General features: G+C 56.6%; 1 protein-coding gene across 1 annotated transcript in view; it reads left to right on the top strand.

Moving 5' to 3' along the window:
* The first annotated feature begins 249 nt into the window (after positions 1 to 249).
* Positions 250 to 16,656, top strand: part of ABCA3 (ATP binding cassette subfamily A member 3) — a 37,008-nt gene continuing 20,601 nt past the window's right edge. The window contains exons 1-10 of the mRNA XM_027043539.2: positions 250 to 388; positions 1,053 to 1,135; positions 1,233 to 1,497; positions 2,312 to 2,439; positions 3,120 to 3,285; positions 7,145 to 7,404; positions 8,503 to 8,619; positions 8,867 to 8,987; positions 11,683 to 11,856; positions 15,100 to 15,281. Of these exons, the coding sequence (XP_026899340.1) occupies positions 1,082 to 1,135; positions 1,233 to 1,497; positions 2,312 to 2,439; positions 3,120 to 3,285; positions 7,145 to 7,404; positions 8,503 to 8,619; positions 8,867 to 8,987; positions 11,683 to 11,856; positions 15,100 to 15,281 (1,467 nt within the window). The 5' untranslated portion in view covers positions 250 to 388; positions 1,053 to 1,081. The remainder of the gene's footprint in view (positions 389 to 1,052; positions 1,136 to 1,232; positions 1,498 to 2,311; positions 2,440 to 3,119; positions 3,286 to 7,144; positions 7,405 to 8,502; positions 8,620 to 8,866; positions 8,988 to 11,682; positions 11,857 to 15,099; positions 15,282 to 16,656) is intronic.

The raw sequence follows: 16,656 nt of genomic DNA, 5'->3' as shown, positions 1-16,656 counted from the left end.
GCTCACGGAGGAACGATTCCCTAGCCATTTGTCCAAGCATTCGCGCCTCTTAACGGCTCCTGGTTGTGTGGGGTTGTTTCCGCCCGTGTGCGGAGCCAGTTCGTTGAACTCAGAACTTTCCGCGTGTGTCACACAGGCGCCTCCTCACCTGAAGGACTGTGAGCCGCGAAGGGCCCCTCAAAGGTCCCCCTGTGACCTGGCCGTGAGGACGGGAACCAGGAGTGCTCTGGGGTGTCCCCACCTCCACCGCCCACGTGCCCACCCTGGGTCTGAGCAGCCTGGTCCGCCCCCAGCCTTCATGCCAGCAGCTTCCGGAAGGCGGTGCTGCCGTGTCCTGGGCGTTGTGGGGTCTTCCTGAGCTAACTGACACCACCTCCTTCTGTAGCAGGTGAGCGTCTCACCTGGGCCCCGTGTCTCTGCTCACACTAGACCCCAGACGCCTAGGGAAATGCACTTCCCCAGATGGAGGGAGGCCTTTACAACGCCCCCCCCTGCTCTCGGTTCTGCCCAGCTCTGTGCACCGGTGTTAGATATGATATCCCACTGTGCCACGGGGCGGGTTTTCTTTGGAGATCTTCTTTCTGTCACGGGGAGGCCACACAGCAGCGTTCACGGTTAAAGCAGGAAAAACTGGTCCCGAGCGTTCAAGGTGGGAGAGCCGGTGGGCGCCATGCCATCGTTCTGCCCACCTGTCCGCCTACCGTGTCCGCTCCCGGTCGGCAGGGCGAGGCCCCCTCCCCGGCCTGTCTTCCCCATCGCGCCGCTCTCTGCTCTCGCTGGTTCTGTGAGCGTGGCCAGGGGAGCCGGGGGAGGGGGGATGAGCGGAGAGGCAGCACAGAGGACACAGAGGACACCTGGGTGGTGGTCACCCCGCGCCAGCAGCGCGTGGCGCATAGAGCCGGTCTCTGAGGGTGCGTCTCGGGAGGAGACGGTCACCGCCCTGGAGCGCGCCTTCTCTGGGAGCGGCCGGAGCAGCGCTGGCGACCGCGCAGCGGCCGGGAAGGGAGGACGCGGCAGGAGGGCCCCGTCTGAGGGAGTCTCCCGGCCCCCAGGTACACCCGGCCTTCCGGTGGGCACGGACATGGCGGCGCTCAGGCAGCTGGCGCTCCTGCTCTGGAAGAACTACACGGTGCAGGTGGGTGTGCCGGGCGCGCCGGGCGCCGGGACCCGGGAGGGGCGGCCCCGGGAGGCCGCCGTGACCCCCGCCGCCGCGCCCTCCCTTCCTCTTCCAGAAGCGCAGAGTGCTGGTCACCGTCCTGGAGCTCTTCCTGCCCCTGCTGTTCTCTGGGATCCTGATCTGGCTCCGCTTGAAGATCCAGTCGGAAAACGTGCCCAACGCCACCATCTACCCCGGCCAGTCCATCCGGGAGCTGCCCCTGTTCTTCAGCTTCCCCCCTCCCGGCGACGCCTGGGAGCTGGCCTACATCCCGTCCCACAGCGACGCCGTGAAGACCATCACAGAGACGGCGCGGAGGACCTTGGTCATCAACATGAGAGGTGAGGTGTCCCCTGGATCCCGTCACGTCTGGCCGTGGGGCTCGGGCCCGGGCGAGTGGCCCTGGCCGGCGGCCAGACCAGCATCGCCCCTTGTTGGCGGGTCACTCGTCATAGAGTGGGGACCAGACTTGCGAGGGTGGGGTGGAGCCCCGTGTGTGCCCGCTGCAGCAGCACGGGCTCTGGAACCACTCCCGATTACCCGTGGTGGGAACAGCCGTCCACGCCCCGGGAAGGCTCTTGCGTTACAGGGGCAAGGTGTGCCGGGAGTGTGCGGTGCTGGGGCCTTTTCTGGGTTGTGGTTCTGGGAGGACAGAGCTAGCAGAAGGCATCAGGAAGCCTGCCGAGGGACACTCCCGGTACGCGTGCCTGTCGCCTTCCTTCACTCTGCTTCCAGTGTGAAAAGCGTGATCGATCCCTTTCCCACCTCTCGATTTAGGCAATGTAACCTCGGGGGGAGGTCCTTGGCCCTTACTGGGTGATGACCGGGAAGCCCTTCGTGTGGAGCGGGGTCTGGTGACGGAGAAACCGTGTGACACATTACGTTAGCATCCACTCACATCTTCCCGACCCCACACGCAGCCTCCCCGCTCGGGGTCAGTCTCCGAGATGGGGTGGCGGGGGGGCAGGGGAGGGGCACCAGTGCCCTCGGCCGCCGGTCTCTCTGCCCAAAACGAAAGCCTCCCTGACCCCTGAGGACAGGCGGACAAAGCCCAAAGGAAACCTGTACCTGTGCAGTCTTTGATCTGAACGTGACCCGGAGCAGCCAGAGTGCTGAGTGGGACGGGCGCTCAGGCAGCTCACGGCTTTCCCACAGCTCGGGGCTTCCGCTCGGAGAAGGACTTTGAGGACTACGTCAGGTACAACAACCGCTCCTCCAACGTGCTGGCCGCCATAGTGTTCGAGCACACCTTCAACCACAGCAGGGAGCCCCTGCCGCTGGCGGTGAGGACCCCGCCCCACAAAGCCCCGCTCTCCCTCCCCCAAAACAAGCCTGGCCTACAAAGGGGCTCTGCCAGCCTGGGAGGTGATACCTGGCCTTGCTGAGGGGCCAGCGTCACTGTCACGGGCCCCTCGGAGGGCGCCCGGTGCCGTGCTAGCCTGGCGGGCTGCACGGTGGAGGAAGCCTGAAGGAGGCAGTGCACTGCAGATTCTCATCCCCCCGCGTCTCCAGGCCTCTGTGCACAGATGGGGCAGGTGGGAAAGGAGCAGACACCTGGGACCTGCCCACCCCGGCATTAGAATTTCAGCTATCTATTTAAACAAACAAAAGGAAGTCCTTTGCCCGTCTGATGGCATTAAGACCCGGTTAATTAAGACTGTCCAGTTCCCCGAGCATTATTTCTGCGGCCCTCCGCCAATTATCAGGGACGCCTCAGGTGCAGAGTTCCTGTAGGTAGATAGCGAGACGGCGAGAACACTGCGGGGGCTCAGCTGCGGGGCCCCTGTCGCCGCCCTGGGCAGGACCACTCGCTCTGACGCTCCGGGATCCTGTGTCATTGGTGAGGGGCAGGAGAGGTGGTGACTTCACGGCACCGAGCCCCCTGATGGGTCTCTGGTTTGACGCGGATGTGTGCCTCTGTGCCTGTCAATCAGAGCAAGTGGCTTTATCTTTGGTCCCACAGGTGAGATACCACTTACGGTTCAGTTACACACGAAGAAATTACATGTGGACCCGAACAGGCTCCTTTTTCCTGAAAGAGACCGAAGGATGGCACACCACTTCCCTTTTCCCACTGTTCCCAAACCCAGGACCAAGGGAACCCGCGTCCCCCGACGGCGGAGAACCTGGTGAGAAGCTCGGGCAGCGGCTGGATCCCTCACTGGGCCACTGCCTGGTGATCGCGGGGGTCCCACCTTGCCTTTCTTTGCAGAAATACTCCTAAAGGAGCGTTTGATCTTCTTCTGCGTAGAAGGAGGGAAACTTCTGGGAAAACTGGGTTCTGAAAGGTTAAAATACTCAGGATGGCAAAGGCCGTCTCTCTGGTTCCCAGGGGGCACATGCTCTCGAAGGAAACCTCTGTGTTTCGGTCAGTTTGCATCCGATCTGTGGGCTTGGTTTCACACCTCCCTTCTCTCCCTGGCTTCCACTGTGTCCAGGCTAATGGGCTTTGTAAGGCGTGTGGTCCTTGAGTAGTTGTCCAGGGTTAAATTGCATCCGTGGGGCGCTTGCAGAAACTGGATCTTGGCCAGTTGTACCCTGTCTTTGCGTGTGTCGGTCTGTCCCGTGTGACCTTGGTGGGCAGTCGACCTGTTGGTCTCCTCGCAAGCACGGTTGTGTTCTAGAATGGAGTGGAGCCAGGGGTAAGCGAGGAGTAGCTGGGACCCATCCGTGGGTTCCAGGAGGCAGCCAGGGTGTTGCAGAGAACACGGGATCTCACGGCCTGTAGGAGGCAGAGTGTGTTTGAGATTTTGGTGGAAAGACCCAGGAATGTCTCTAAACGATGCACCGGGGGGTAGCCACACCCACTGCCTGGGCCAGGACTGTTCTATTTGTGGGGACACTTTCCTGAGGTTGGAAGCAACAGGAGAAAGACCAGCAAACTGCACCAGGTACAAACTTGAAATTTGACAAAAAAGGAAAAGACGTAACACCAATGACTCTGTTTTGTGTTTTGTTTCTCTTCCGAGATTTTATTTAGCTTCAAGTTAGTTAACATGTAGTGTAGTGTTGATTTCAGGAGTAGAACCCAATGATTCATCTCTTACATACGACACCCAGTGCCCATCCCAACAAGTGCCGTCTTCAGTGCCCATCACCCATTTAGCCCCTCCCCCACCCACTTCCCTCCAGCAACCCCAGTTCGTTTTCTGTATTTAAGAGTCTCATATGCTTTGTCTCCCTCTCTGTTTTTATCTTATTTTATTTTTCCTTCTCTTCCCCTATGTTCCCCTATGTTTAGTTTTTTTATTTTCTTTTTAAAAATTTTTTAATGTTTTTATTTATTTTTGAAGGAGAAAGAGAGACAGAGCATGAGAGGGGGAGGAACAGAGAGAGAGGGAGACACAGAATTCGAAGCAGGCTCCAGGCTCTAAGCTGTCAGCCCAGAGCCCATTGCAGGGCTCGAACTCACGAACTGTGAGATCATGACCTGAGCTGAAGCCGGAGGCTTAACCGACCGAGCCACCCAGGCGCCCCTATCTAGTTTTTTCAATGCCACGTATGAGTGAAATTGTATTTGTCTCTCTCTGACTTATTTTGTTTCGCATAATACCCTCTGGCTCTGTCCATGTCATTGCAGATGGCAAGATTTCCTTCTTTTTCATAACTGAGTAATATTCTAGTGTGTATATATGTGTATCACACACAACATCTCTTCTATCCGTTTGTCAGTCCATAGACATTTGGGCTCTTGCCATACTTTGGCTATTGTCGATAGCGCTGCTGTAAACATTGGGTGCATGTATCCCTTCAATACAGCATACCTGTACCCTTTGGATAAATACCTAGTAGTGCAATTGCTGGGTCGTAGAGTAATTCTAGTTTTAATTTTTGAGGAACCTCCACACTGTTTTCCAGAGCGGCTGCACCAGTTTGCGTTCCCACCAGCAGTGCAAGGGGGTTCCCCTTTCTCCGCATCCTCGCCAACATCTGTTGTCCCCTGAGTTGTTAACGTTAGCCATTCTGACAGGTGTAAGGTGGTATCTCATTGTGGTTTTGATTTATAGTTCCCTGATGATGAGTGATGTTGAGTACTTTTTTTTTTTTTTTTTTTTTTGAGAAATGTCTGTTCGTGTCCTTTACCCATTTCTTCACTGGATTATTTGTTTTGTTGGGTGTTGAGTTTGATATGTTATTTATAGATTTTGGATACCAGCCCTTTATCTGATATGTCATTTACAGATGTCTTCTCTTATTCCATCAGTTGTCTTTTAATTTTGTTGTTTCCTTCATTATGCAGAAGCCTTTTAACTTGAGCAAATCCCAAGCGTCCATTTTTGCTTTGCCTTAGAGACATGTGTTATAAGAAGTGGCTCCCTCTGAGGCCACAGACGTTGCTGCTTGTGTTCGCCTCGAGGATTCTGATGGCTTCGTTTAGGTCTTTTGTCCATTTAGAGTTTAGTTTTGCGTCTGTTGTGAGAAAGTGGTCCGGGTTCATTCTTCTGCCTGTCGCCGTCCAGTTTTCCCAGCACCACTTGCTGAAGAAACTGTCTTTTCCATTGGATATTCTTTCCTGCTTTGTCGAAGATGAGTTGGCCATACATTTGTAGGTCCATTTCTGGGTTCTCTGTTCTGTTCCATTGATATGTGTGTCTGCTTTTGTGCTGGTACATACATACAACACCAATGTTAAAAGCAAGTAGGAGCCTGGGGAAAACATTTCAGCAAATGACAGGGGTCCACATATTTTTATGTTAAGGACTCATTGTCCACACCAGTTACAAGGACACAAGACCCCTGAGGTGTGGAAGGGACGCGGGCCTGGCACCCAGCACGCCCTCAGCGTCCCCAGCCTGGGCTCTGCCCCGGCCCCGTGTCCACACCTCAGACCTGCTGAGCCCCTGATGGGAATTCAGCCTCTGGAATAGTCAGAAAGGAGGAAGGGTGCACACGTGCAAAGGTGTTCGCCATGGTCACAGACCCGCGGGCGGCGGGAGACGATGGGGGACAGGGTGACGCCTCCATTCCTCGGAGCGCTGAGCAGCCCCAGAAGTTGTGGTGACAAAGATGAGGTGACAGGACAGGCCTCACGAGCAGCAGTGTGATGTGATAAGACCAGTGTCCCGGGGCCCTGTCCCTCCCCCGCCTCAGTGGCTCCACGTGTCCAACGGAGACACGGCCAGCTGCTCTGCAGGTGGGTTGTGAAGAGCTGAATCCCCATCCAGCACACGGCAGGTGTCGGTAACTGCTGCCGCAGCCCCAGAAGTCTCAAACCCAAGGGCGACATGGTACCCACCGTGCTGGGCTCTTTTCTCCTCTTTTCCTTAGGGGCTGGCTGCAGGCTGCTGGCATTTCCGTGTTCCAGGACGCTGGGTCGTGTTGTAAATGTCACTGTACTTTTTGAATGAGGGTGCCCCTCTCTGTCCTCGGGGACTCGGGCTGCCTTGTGCTCCCCTGTGGCTGTGCCCACCTCTTCTTTAGGCCACTCTGCCGGGCCAGGCTCGGGACTGGAGCTCCCTGTCCCGAGCCTGCCGCTCTTCCCAGGCCCTTCACTGGAAGAATTTATGACCGCCCACGTGGAGGGGGCCGGAAAGGGCCAGCAGGGAGCGCGCACAACGCCCGAAGGCCTTCGGGCTGTGACTCCGCCTGCCTTTGTGGTGCTAGCTTGGGGGGTGGGGGGATGGAATAGAAGCTGCCAGTCAGCGGGCCTCACGACAGCAGCTGGTTACGCCGGATTGTCTGGGTGGACCTGATGCAGTCACGGGGTCCTTCGAAGTGGGCGCGGGAGGCAGGCGGGAGGGTCAGAGAGATGCCGCCCGGCTGGCGTTGGGGGTGGGTCAGGGGCCACGGGCTGGAGATGAGGGCGGCTCCTACAAGCTAGAAGACAGGGGACACCGTAGGAGCGTGAGGTGGTGTTGCTCCGGGGCCGCGTTCACCAGGGAGACCCCGGCACAACTCAGGGCACGCGGCTCCGTGAGCCACGCCCGTGATGCGGCCCTTCTGACGCGAGCCCACCCACGTGCGGGACGTGCTGTGCTCCGCACCCAGGGTACATCCGAGAAGGTTTCCTGGCCGTGCAGCACGCGGTGGACCGGGCCATCATGCAGTACCACGCAAACGCCTCCACGCACCAGCTGTTTGAGAAGCTCACCGTGATCGCCAAGAGGTTCCCTTACCCGCCTTTCATCTCGGACCCGTTCCTCGTCGCCATGCAATATCAGCTCCCCCTGCTGCTTGTGCTGAGTCTCACCTACAGCTCCCTCACCGTCATCCGGGCCGTCGTGCAGGAGAAGGAGAGGAGGCTGAAGGTACCCTGCCCCACGTGGCCCCGCGCCATCCAGGCGGGGCGTGGGCCGAACTCCCACCGTGGTGCCGGTGACCCCCGGGTTTCTGTGAAATCAGGCCCAGTACATCCAGATCTTTCACACCCGACAGAGCACCGCATTTTGCATATAGCGTGCTAAGGTCTGAAACGTTGGAAAGACCACGGTTTGGATGTGCTGGGTCAAGTAAGACATGGCTTTGAAACTAATTGCACTGCTTTCTCTTCACTTTTTGGCTGTGGCTACTGTAAAATTCTAAGTTGTTGTTGTTTTTTTTTTAAGTTTATTTTTGAGAGACAGAGCGACAGACAGAAAGAATCCCAGGCAGGCTCCGTGCTGACAGTGCAGAGCCTGATGCAGGGCTCAAACTCACGAGCCTCGAGACCACGACCTGACAGAAATCAAGAGTTAGACGCTTCACTGGCCTAGCCCCCCAGGCACCCACTAAAACTCTAAATTATATACACACACATTCCGTTTCTGCTGCGCAGAGCCACTCTAGAGAGAAACAGCCTTCACGGAGGGCCCGTTCACTCTGCACAGATCGGGGACAGCTGTGGGTGTGGACCGCCAGGCTCACTGGGATGGGGCTTAAGGAAAGCGTCACCACAAAGAACGTCCCTGCCTTAGTCGGGTACAGTTGTGTGCTAGCGTCACCTGTAAACCCATCCCAGTGACATGCCCAAAGTGACCCAGACGCCGTGTGAAGTCCTTCCCTGGCGGTGTCTGCAGGGCCGGTGAATTGATACTTAGCGTATTCTCAGTGACTCCAAATCTGCGATCGCTGGGGCCTGTAAGCCGCGCAGGCAGGTGGCCGGGAGAGGGTTCAGGGGTGCCGTCTGCTGGGGCACCGGAAATAGCAGCAGCGAAGTGAGGCGATGACGCGGTTGGCGGCAGACGTGAAATGGCTCACAAACCAACGCTGGTGCCCACACGCGTGGGGAGAGGGAGGAGGAGGGCAGGGGATGCCGGCACAACGGGACCCGCGAGAGTCCCCCGGTGGCCCGGCGTGGCACGCACATGCCCCCAGAGGCACGGGCCGCAGGCCAGGGTGCGGGGGTGTCAGTGTGGCCCTCTCCCCAGGAGTACATGCGCATGATGGGGCTCAGCAGCTGGCTGCACTGGAGCGCCTGGTTCCTCCTCTTCTTCCTCTTCCTTTTCGTGGCCGTGTCCTTCGTGACCCTGCTCTTCTGCATCAAGGTGAGTGTGGCCTCACCAGGAGCCTGGCGCTCGGGCGGACGGGAGAGGCCGCCGCGGCACCCCAGGCGACCCCGGCCTCGGCTCGGCCTCCGGGGTGGGGGGTTGGGGGGGGGAGGACGGCGCGCACGGCCCTTCTCCCGCCCTGTCCACTCTCGTTGGAGGCCGGGAATGTTTAAGGTCTTCCTGGTTTTGTCCCCACCTTCCCCACCGCGGCCTGCGCGGGTGACCGTGGACGCCCGCCCCGCAGGTGAGGAAGGGCGTGGCGGTGCTCGCTCACAGCGACCCCTCACTGGTGCTGGTTTTCCTGCTGTGCTTTGCCGCCGCCTCCGTCTCCTTCAGCTTCATGGTCAGCGCCTTCTTCAGCAGAGGTGAGCCGTCCTGCCCTGGGCCCGCAGGGGCCCCAGCGACACCCTGCCGTGTCCCCCCTCCCCCGCCCGGAGTCAGAGCAGCCACGGCTGGGGGGGGCTGCGCTCTGTGCCTTCATTCAGACCCTGTCCTCGGGACGTCGGGCGCGCGCCTGATTCCAGCCCTTTCTTCTCTGGCCGCCAGCGTGTCGTAACCTTGCTCTCCCACCCGAGTCGTGTCCAGTAGCCGTGGAAAGCTGTCCGCGCCGGGTGTGTTCCCGCAGCCACGCACGTCGCCCGGCAGTCCCGGGTGGTGTCTCTTCCTTTACCTGGGCTTTGGTCTGAGGACTGGTGTCTTTTTTCAGCTCCACAAAATCCCGCTCACACATTGACCCGGTTTTGGGTTCCGTAATCACCGTCCCTGCCTCTCGCGTTGTCCTCGTCTCGTTTTTCCTTTCCTGTTGGGGCAACATACACAGAACGGGCAGTTTACCAGCGTAACCATTTTTGCGCGCACAGTCGAGTGGGCTCCACGCTGTATGGTAACTGTCCCCACCACCCACCCCGGAGTTTTTCTGTCTCCCCAGACTGAAGCTCTGTCCCCCGTACACCCACTCTCCGTCCCTCCCCGGCCCTGACGCCCACCATCCACCTTCTGTCTCTGCGGTGGCAGGAACTCGCGTGAGCGGGATCACACCTACTTCTCGTTTTGTGCCTGATTCTCTCACTGTGCGAACCGCCCTGGGGTTCATCCACGTCACAGCGGGTTCGGGATTCCCTTCCCCTGTAAAGCTGAGTGACGTTCTGTCGTGTGGATGGGCCACTTGGCTCATCCACCCGTCACCACACACGCGGGTGCTTCCACGGTCCAGCGCTTGTGAATCATGCAGCCATGACCATGCGTGTGCAGTCACCTCTCCGAGACCCGCCTCCAGCCCTTGGGGCCGTGGACCCAGAAGCGGGAGTTGCGGGTCCTCCGCTGACTCTGTGTTTAGTTGTTTGAAGAACTGCCAGACTTTTCCACAGCGACCGCGCCGCTCTCCATTCCCGCCCACGGCACACGCTTTCCCCGCACCTCGCCAGCACTCATCATTTTCTGATTCGGGTGGTGGTTTTTTAAAAGTTTATTTATTTATTTTGAGAGAGGTCAGGGGAGGGGCAGAGAGAGAATCTCCACACTGAGCATGGAGCCCAATGTGGGGCTCGATCCCAAGACCCCGGAATCATGACCTGAACCCAAATCAAAAGTCAGATGCTCAATCGACTGAGCCACTCGGGTACCCTGGGGGTGTTTTGGTAGAAGCCATGCTGGTGGGTGTGGGGAGGGTGTCTGGAGGGAAAGCTTGTGTGCACCTGTTTGAGCTGTCGGCTAAACTAGCCACTGTTTTCACGGGACACCGTGTTTGCTGGGAAGAATGACCATCAGACTATGATTACTCCCCTTGGATATTTGGCACTTTCTCAAATGGGAGCTGGTTTTTAAGGAAAATAACTGGCAGTATCTGACGTCCATTGAATTTTTAAAATTCTTTTTAATATTTATTTTTGAGAGAGAGAGCACAACACAAGCAGGGGAGGGGCAGAGAGAGAGGGAGACACAGAATCTGAAGCAGGCTCCAGGTTCCAAGCTATCAGCACAGACAAGGGGCTTGAACCCAGGAACGGCGAGATCATGACCTAATCCCAAGTCGGAAGCTCAACCGACTGAACTACCCAGGCGCCCCTGATGTCAATTGTAAAATTCAAGCTTTCAAGCCAAAATAGGATTTTACATACTTGAATCTAACACTGTGCGCGTGACGACGCGCTTGATCTCTTAGGAGGTTGGTGTCCATGTTACCGGTGAGATTTTTTTTCTGTATGTCACATAATAAAATGTATTTATTTACATTTAAAAGATCCACGTAGCTCAACAAGCAATATTTTCCTCACGACCCACGTATCACATTACAAAATCATGCACGAGTCACAGCCCCTTCAGAGTGCAGGATAGACAGGTGGATTTTCACATAACAGAGCACGAAAAGTTCTTTGGTCACTTTGAGTCCACGTGGCACGTGGCCTTTGAGAAACGACCGCCTGAGTAGCGCTGTCTCAGAGAAGAATGTCCGGAAATATCGAGAAGGCTGTTAAAATTCCTCCTCCTTTTCCAACTACTTATCTGGATGAAGGCGGTTTCCTTCATGGGCCTCAACCCAAACGGTGTGATACGGCAGGGTGAACGGGGAGCAGATACGAGAATCCAGCTCTAACCTCTTAAATCAGACATTACAGAGGTTTGCAAAAGCATAACACGGTGCCACCTTTCTCACTAAATTGTGGGAAATCTAGTTGATGTTTGTAAAAATACTGTTAGCTTAGAGTGGGTTCAATATTCTTAAAAGTCTGTAGGCTCAGTCAGCAGGGCCTCTGGCTCTTGATTTTGGCTACTCCTGGAGGGGAGGGGAGGGGAGAGGAGAGGCTTGTCTGTTTGGTGTGTGCCAGGCTCCCTGGTGAGTGGGATGCCTGGTGGGAAGCGGGGTTGGGCCGGGGGGTTGGGGGGTCCGGTGTGCACGGTCAAGGTGCAGTCTGCAGCAGAGGGCTGGGGAAGTCAGCCTGGGGGTCACGTTCCCCACGGCACACGTGCCCAGACGAGAGGAGAGGCCGTGGGTGGCGCCTGGGATCCTCAGTCCTGTGCTGCAGCCCGTGTTCGGCACACCTGTCTTCTCTCCATCCGTAGCCAACATGGCAGCAGCCATAGGGGGCTTCCTGTACTTCTTTACGTACACCCCCTACTTCTTCGTTGCCCCCCGATACAACTGGATGACCCTCAGCCAGAAGCTCCTGTCCTGCCTCCTGTCCAATGTCGCCATGGCGATGGGAGCCCAGCTCATGGGGAAATTTGAAGCGAAAGGTGAGTATTTTCCTTCTGGTGAGCTGCCCTCGCCGACTGAGTTACTAAGAGAGCCTGACCAGGGGTGGCTCCGGCTCCGAGCAGGGCACCCCAGCGAGCCAGGGGTGGGACAGAAGGTGCTCAGTCACGGGGAGGCTCACGTCCCAGCAGGCGGGAGGCAGGGCAGGAGCCCTGAAGCCCAGAGGACAGAGCGTTAACGTGTCCCGCTCTGCATGGCCACCACTCGTGGGGGGCAGTGCGGCCTCAAGGTCCTGCTGGTGGCGGGGGGGGGGGGAGCAGGACCCCGTGGGGGTCTTGACTCAGCACCTGGCCCCAAAGTCTACAGGGAACGGGGGGGGGGGGGGGGGGAGGAGACAACCCCCTGCTGTCGGTCAAGTGGCAGAACCAGAACCAGCCCCTCCCTACGCAGTAAGGGGGGATGAGGGCACAGACACCTGAGAGTGAATCAAGTCACAGGCCAGAGCTGTTGTCCTGAGTGTTGTGAAATTTCCTGATTTTGTAAACGTCACGGGTTGAACAAAGCGCATCACTGTGCTGACTTTGGCACCTGGGCTGCCTCCCGCTCAGGTTTCCGGAAAGGGTGGAGAGGGTCTGGTTGAACCCTGAAAGCCACCCGCTGGGGCGTGCCACCAGGGCTCTCCAGGGCTCCCCAGGCGCTCAGGACCTTGGAGGGAGCTGTCCCTGCCCCTGTGCTGAGAGGATGCGGGATGGGGAGCACGAACTTCTGCGTGGCCGCCCTGTGCCGGCGTCCGTCCCCGAGCGCGTGCCGCTGCTCTGGCCTCCTCTCTCAGGGGGTGAAGTGCAGTCTCCCATCCCGGGACTGACCTGTGCCCCTGCGGTGCTGGCCCCGTGCACCCCGGGTCTCTGTCTCGGGCTGCCTGGTCTCATTCCCCACAGTCCTGGCTCTTGTGGCTTCCTGGTGGGGGTCTGTGGGAGGAGAGAGCCCATGGCACCTCCACATGGCCTTGTCTTTAGAAATGTTTTCTTCTTGGCAGGGTCTTCTGACGCTTTGGCTTTTATTTATTTATTTTTAACGTTTATTTATTTTTGAGAGAGAGAGAGAGGGAGACAGAGGATCCGAAGCAGGCTCCACGCTGACAGCAGTTAGCCCTCTGTGAGGCTTGAACTCAGGAACCATGAGATCATGAACAAGCAGAAGTCGGATGCTCAGTCACTTGAGCCACCAGGTGCCCCTGACACTTTGGCTTTTAAATATCTGTGTTTCTGGAGCACCTGGGTGGCTCAGTTGGTTAAGCGTGTGGCTTCAGCTCGGGTCGTGATCTCGCCATCCATGAGCTGGAGCTGTCTGTGCTGACAGCTCAGAAGCTGGAGCCTGCCTCAGATTCTGTGTCTCTGTTTCTCTCTGCCCCTCCGCCACTCGTGCTCTGTTTCCATCATTCTAAAAATACTCATTAAAAAATCTGTGTTTCTGTGTTTAGTAGTATGTGGTAAATGTACACTTGTTTATTTATTTTTGAGAGAGAGAATAGGCAAGCACGGGGGAGGGGTAGAGAGAGAGAGAGACAGAGAGAGAGAATCCCAAGCAGACTCTGCACTGTCAGCTCAGAGCCTGATGCAGGGCTCAGTCTCACAGACTGTGAGATCATGACCTGAGCTGAAATCAAGAGTCAGACAGTTAACCGACTGGGCCACCCAGGTGCCTCTGACAGTGCATTTTAAAAGTCTACATTTATGGGGGCGCTTGGGTAGCTGAGTCCGTTGAACGTCCGACTTCGGCTCAGGTCATGATCTCACAGTCAGTGAGTTCGAGCCCCGCATCGGGCTCTGTGCTGACAGCTCAGAGCCTGGAGCCTGCTTCGGATTCTGTGTCTCCCTCTGTCTCTCTGCCCCTCCCCCACTTGTGCTGTCTCTCTCTATCTCTCAAAAATAAATTTTTTAAAAAAATGTAAAAAAAAAATTTTTAATAAAAAAAAAAAGTCTACATTTATGGGGCACCTGGGTGGCTCAGTCGGTTAAGCATCCGACTCTTTTTTTTTTTCAATGTTTGTTTATTTTTTTGAGGGGAGGGGAGGGGCAGAGAGAGGGAGACACAGAATCTGAAACAGGCTCCAGGCTCCGAGCTATCATCAACAGAGCCCGACGCAGGGCTCGAACTCACAGAGTGCAAGATATGACATGAGCCAAAGTCGGACACTCAACTGACTGAGCCACCCAGGCACCCCGCGTCTGATTCTTGATTTCAGCTCTGGTCATGATCTTACGACTCATGAGTTCCAGCCCCACCCTGGGCTCTGTGCTGACAGCATGGAGTCTGCTTGGGATTCTGTCTGCCCCTACCCCACCCACACTCTGTCTGTGTCTCAAAAATAAGTAAACAAACACTTAAAAATAAATAAATAAGATGCACTGCGCCTTGCAGGGTTCAGACACTTTGTTTTAAAGCCATTAACAAAGAAGAGTATAACTATACAGCCACTCTTGTTCTCAATGTTCTACACTGAATTTACTTAGGCTCAAGTTGTTTGTTTTGTTTTTTTTTTTTTTAACGTTTATTTATTTTTGAGAGAGAGAGCACGAGAGGAGATGGGAGGAGATGGCAAAGAGAGGGAGACAGAATCCGAAGCAGGCTCTAGGCTCTGAGCTGTCAGCACAGAGCCCGATGCGGGGCTCAAACTCACGGACTGCGGGATCATGACCTGAGCCCGAAGTCAGACGTTCAACCACCTGAGCCACCCAGGCGCCCTGACGCTGAATTTACTTACACACGCAAACTTCTAATTGCTTGAGAATGAACAGTGATCAAAGCCAGAGCATAGCCATTTCCGCGAGGGGCCCTGGGGCCAATCCCCAAGCACCGTTTGGGCTGTTGTCGGCAAACCCACGGAAGATGAAACCCTACGAGCGCCGCTAAGGAGAGTTGTGTGTGAGTCAGGTCCTCCCGGTTTCTGAAAAGACCCGGATTGAATGCCCGCTATTCCAGAGCTGGCCTTCACCCAGACCATGCATATGTACATGTGTGTCTTCGTGTGTGCGGACGTGGACGTGGACGGATGTGCACGTAGGTCGTAAATCAAACCTGAGCCTCCCTCGTCAGTCCACAGGCTCTTGCTGTGTTCTGTAACTTTCCGATTTTGTGGCTCGCTGTTGTCTAGAGCCTCGAGGAAAGTCGCAGGTGTGCCGTAAAAGCGGGAAGGGAGAAGTCGCGCTGGCTTGGCGGGGACCTGCGCGCGGTGCCGCTGGGGCCGAGGGGCCGCTTCAGGCCCCCGTCCCGGTGTCTTCCAGGCGTGGGCGTCCAGTGGCGAAACCTCCTGAGTCCCGTCAACGTGGACGATGACTTCTCCTTTGGGCAAGTGCTGGGCATGCTACTGCTGGACTCCGTGCTCTACGGCCTGGTGACCTGGTACGTGGAGGCCGTGTTCCCGGGGCAGTTCGGCGTGCCCCAGCCCTGGTACTTCTTCGTCACGGTGAGTGCTGGTGGCCCTCTTCCGCACGGGGGCAGGGGTGTCCCCCTCACACGCCCCGGGCCCCTCCGGTCCCTGGCACTCAACGCCTTGTCGGGCATGTCCCGCGTGCAGTCAGGGAGCCGTGTGTCCCAAAGGCCCTGAGACCCCCTACTGGCCAAGATGAGCCCTGCAGTCCAGGATCTGGAAAGGGCTCGCCCTGGCCCTGCAGCACGGGACCGGCACACGCCCACCCCCCCGGCCTCACGTCAAACAAATATCCCACTGGTTCCTCCGCCTACCAAGTAACACAGCCTCCAGCCTCTTGTAAAAATGATCGCGTTGCTGGGATTCCCGGCACAGTCCCACCGCCCAGAGACGAGCCGTGCTGACCCCTTGGTGTGCAATGGTTCAGACTGTTCTGAGCACGTACCCTCCGGCAGCCTGAGCCTGTGGGTGCGTGATATACGCACACTTGCTTTTACGAAAAGGGGACCATGTTGTACAAGTCTTGCAACTTGTTTGGGGTGGTTTTTTTGTTTATTTAAGTTTATTTTACTTTGAGAGAGAGACTGTGTGTGTATGTGTGGGAGGGGCAGAGAGAGAGAGAGAGAGAGAGAGAGAGAGAGAGAATCCCAAGCAGGCTCCGCACTGTCAGCTCAGAACCCAACACGTGGCTCGAACTCACCAACCACAAGATCATGACCTGAGCCAAAACCAAGAGTCAGACACTTAACTGACTGAGCCACCCAGGCACCCTGAAGCTTTTTTTTTTTAACCTAACTTAGCTATCTTAAATATAAATGTGTGTGAATCTGTGTATAAATATACTTTTAGATACCTGTGCATAATTATAAGTTTTGTTTTCATCTTTGAACTAAGTATCTGCATTTTCAGGAATCACCTTCGTTTTTGAGCACAGCACCGCGTGGGGCCACCACCATGTGGTCCGTCAGTCCCTGCTGCTGGCGGGTGAGGTGCCACCTGAGTGTCCCCTCTCTGGTTCCACACATACTCACCATGAAGACACTGGAGTGTTTCATCACATCTAAGGTGCCCCTGATCCATAGGGGCACTGTCACTTTCTCACCAAGACAAATGGTGACAGTTAACTGTGGCACTCCGTGATCTGTGACACACTCTGATTTCAGAGCCCTGTAAAACGTGAGAAGTGTGTCCCTTAAGACCAACAGGCTGGGGGGGCGCCTGGGTGGCTCAGTCAGTTAAGCGTCCGACTTCAGCTCAGGTCACGATCTCATGGTCTGTGAGTTCGAGCCCCGCGTCGGGCTCTGGGCTGATGGCTCAGAGCCTGGAGCCTGCTTCCGATTCTGTGTCTCCCTCTCTCTCTGCCCCTCCCCCATTCATGCTCTGTCTCTCTCTGTCTCAAAAATAAATAAAC

The sequence above is a fragment of the Acinonyx jubatus genome, chromosome E3 (assembly GCF_027475565.1).
Source record: "Acinonyx jubatus isolate Ajub_Pintada_27869175 chromosome E3, VMU_Ajub_asm_v1.0, whole genome shotgun sequence".
NCBI lineage: Eukaryota > Metazoa > Chordata > Mammalia > Carnivora > Felidae > Acinonyx > Acinonyx jubatus.
The sequence above is the reverse complement of the archived record's forward strand: the minus strand, read 5'-3'. Positions and strand labels throughout refer to the sequence as shown.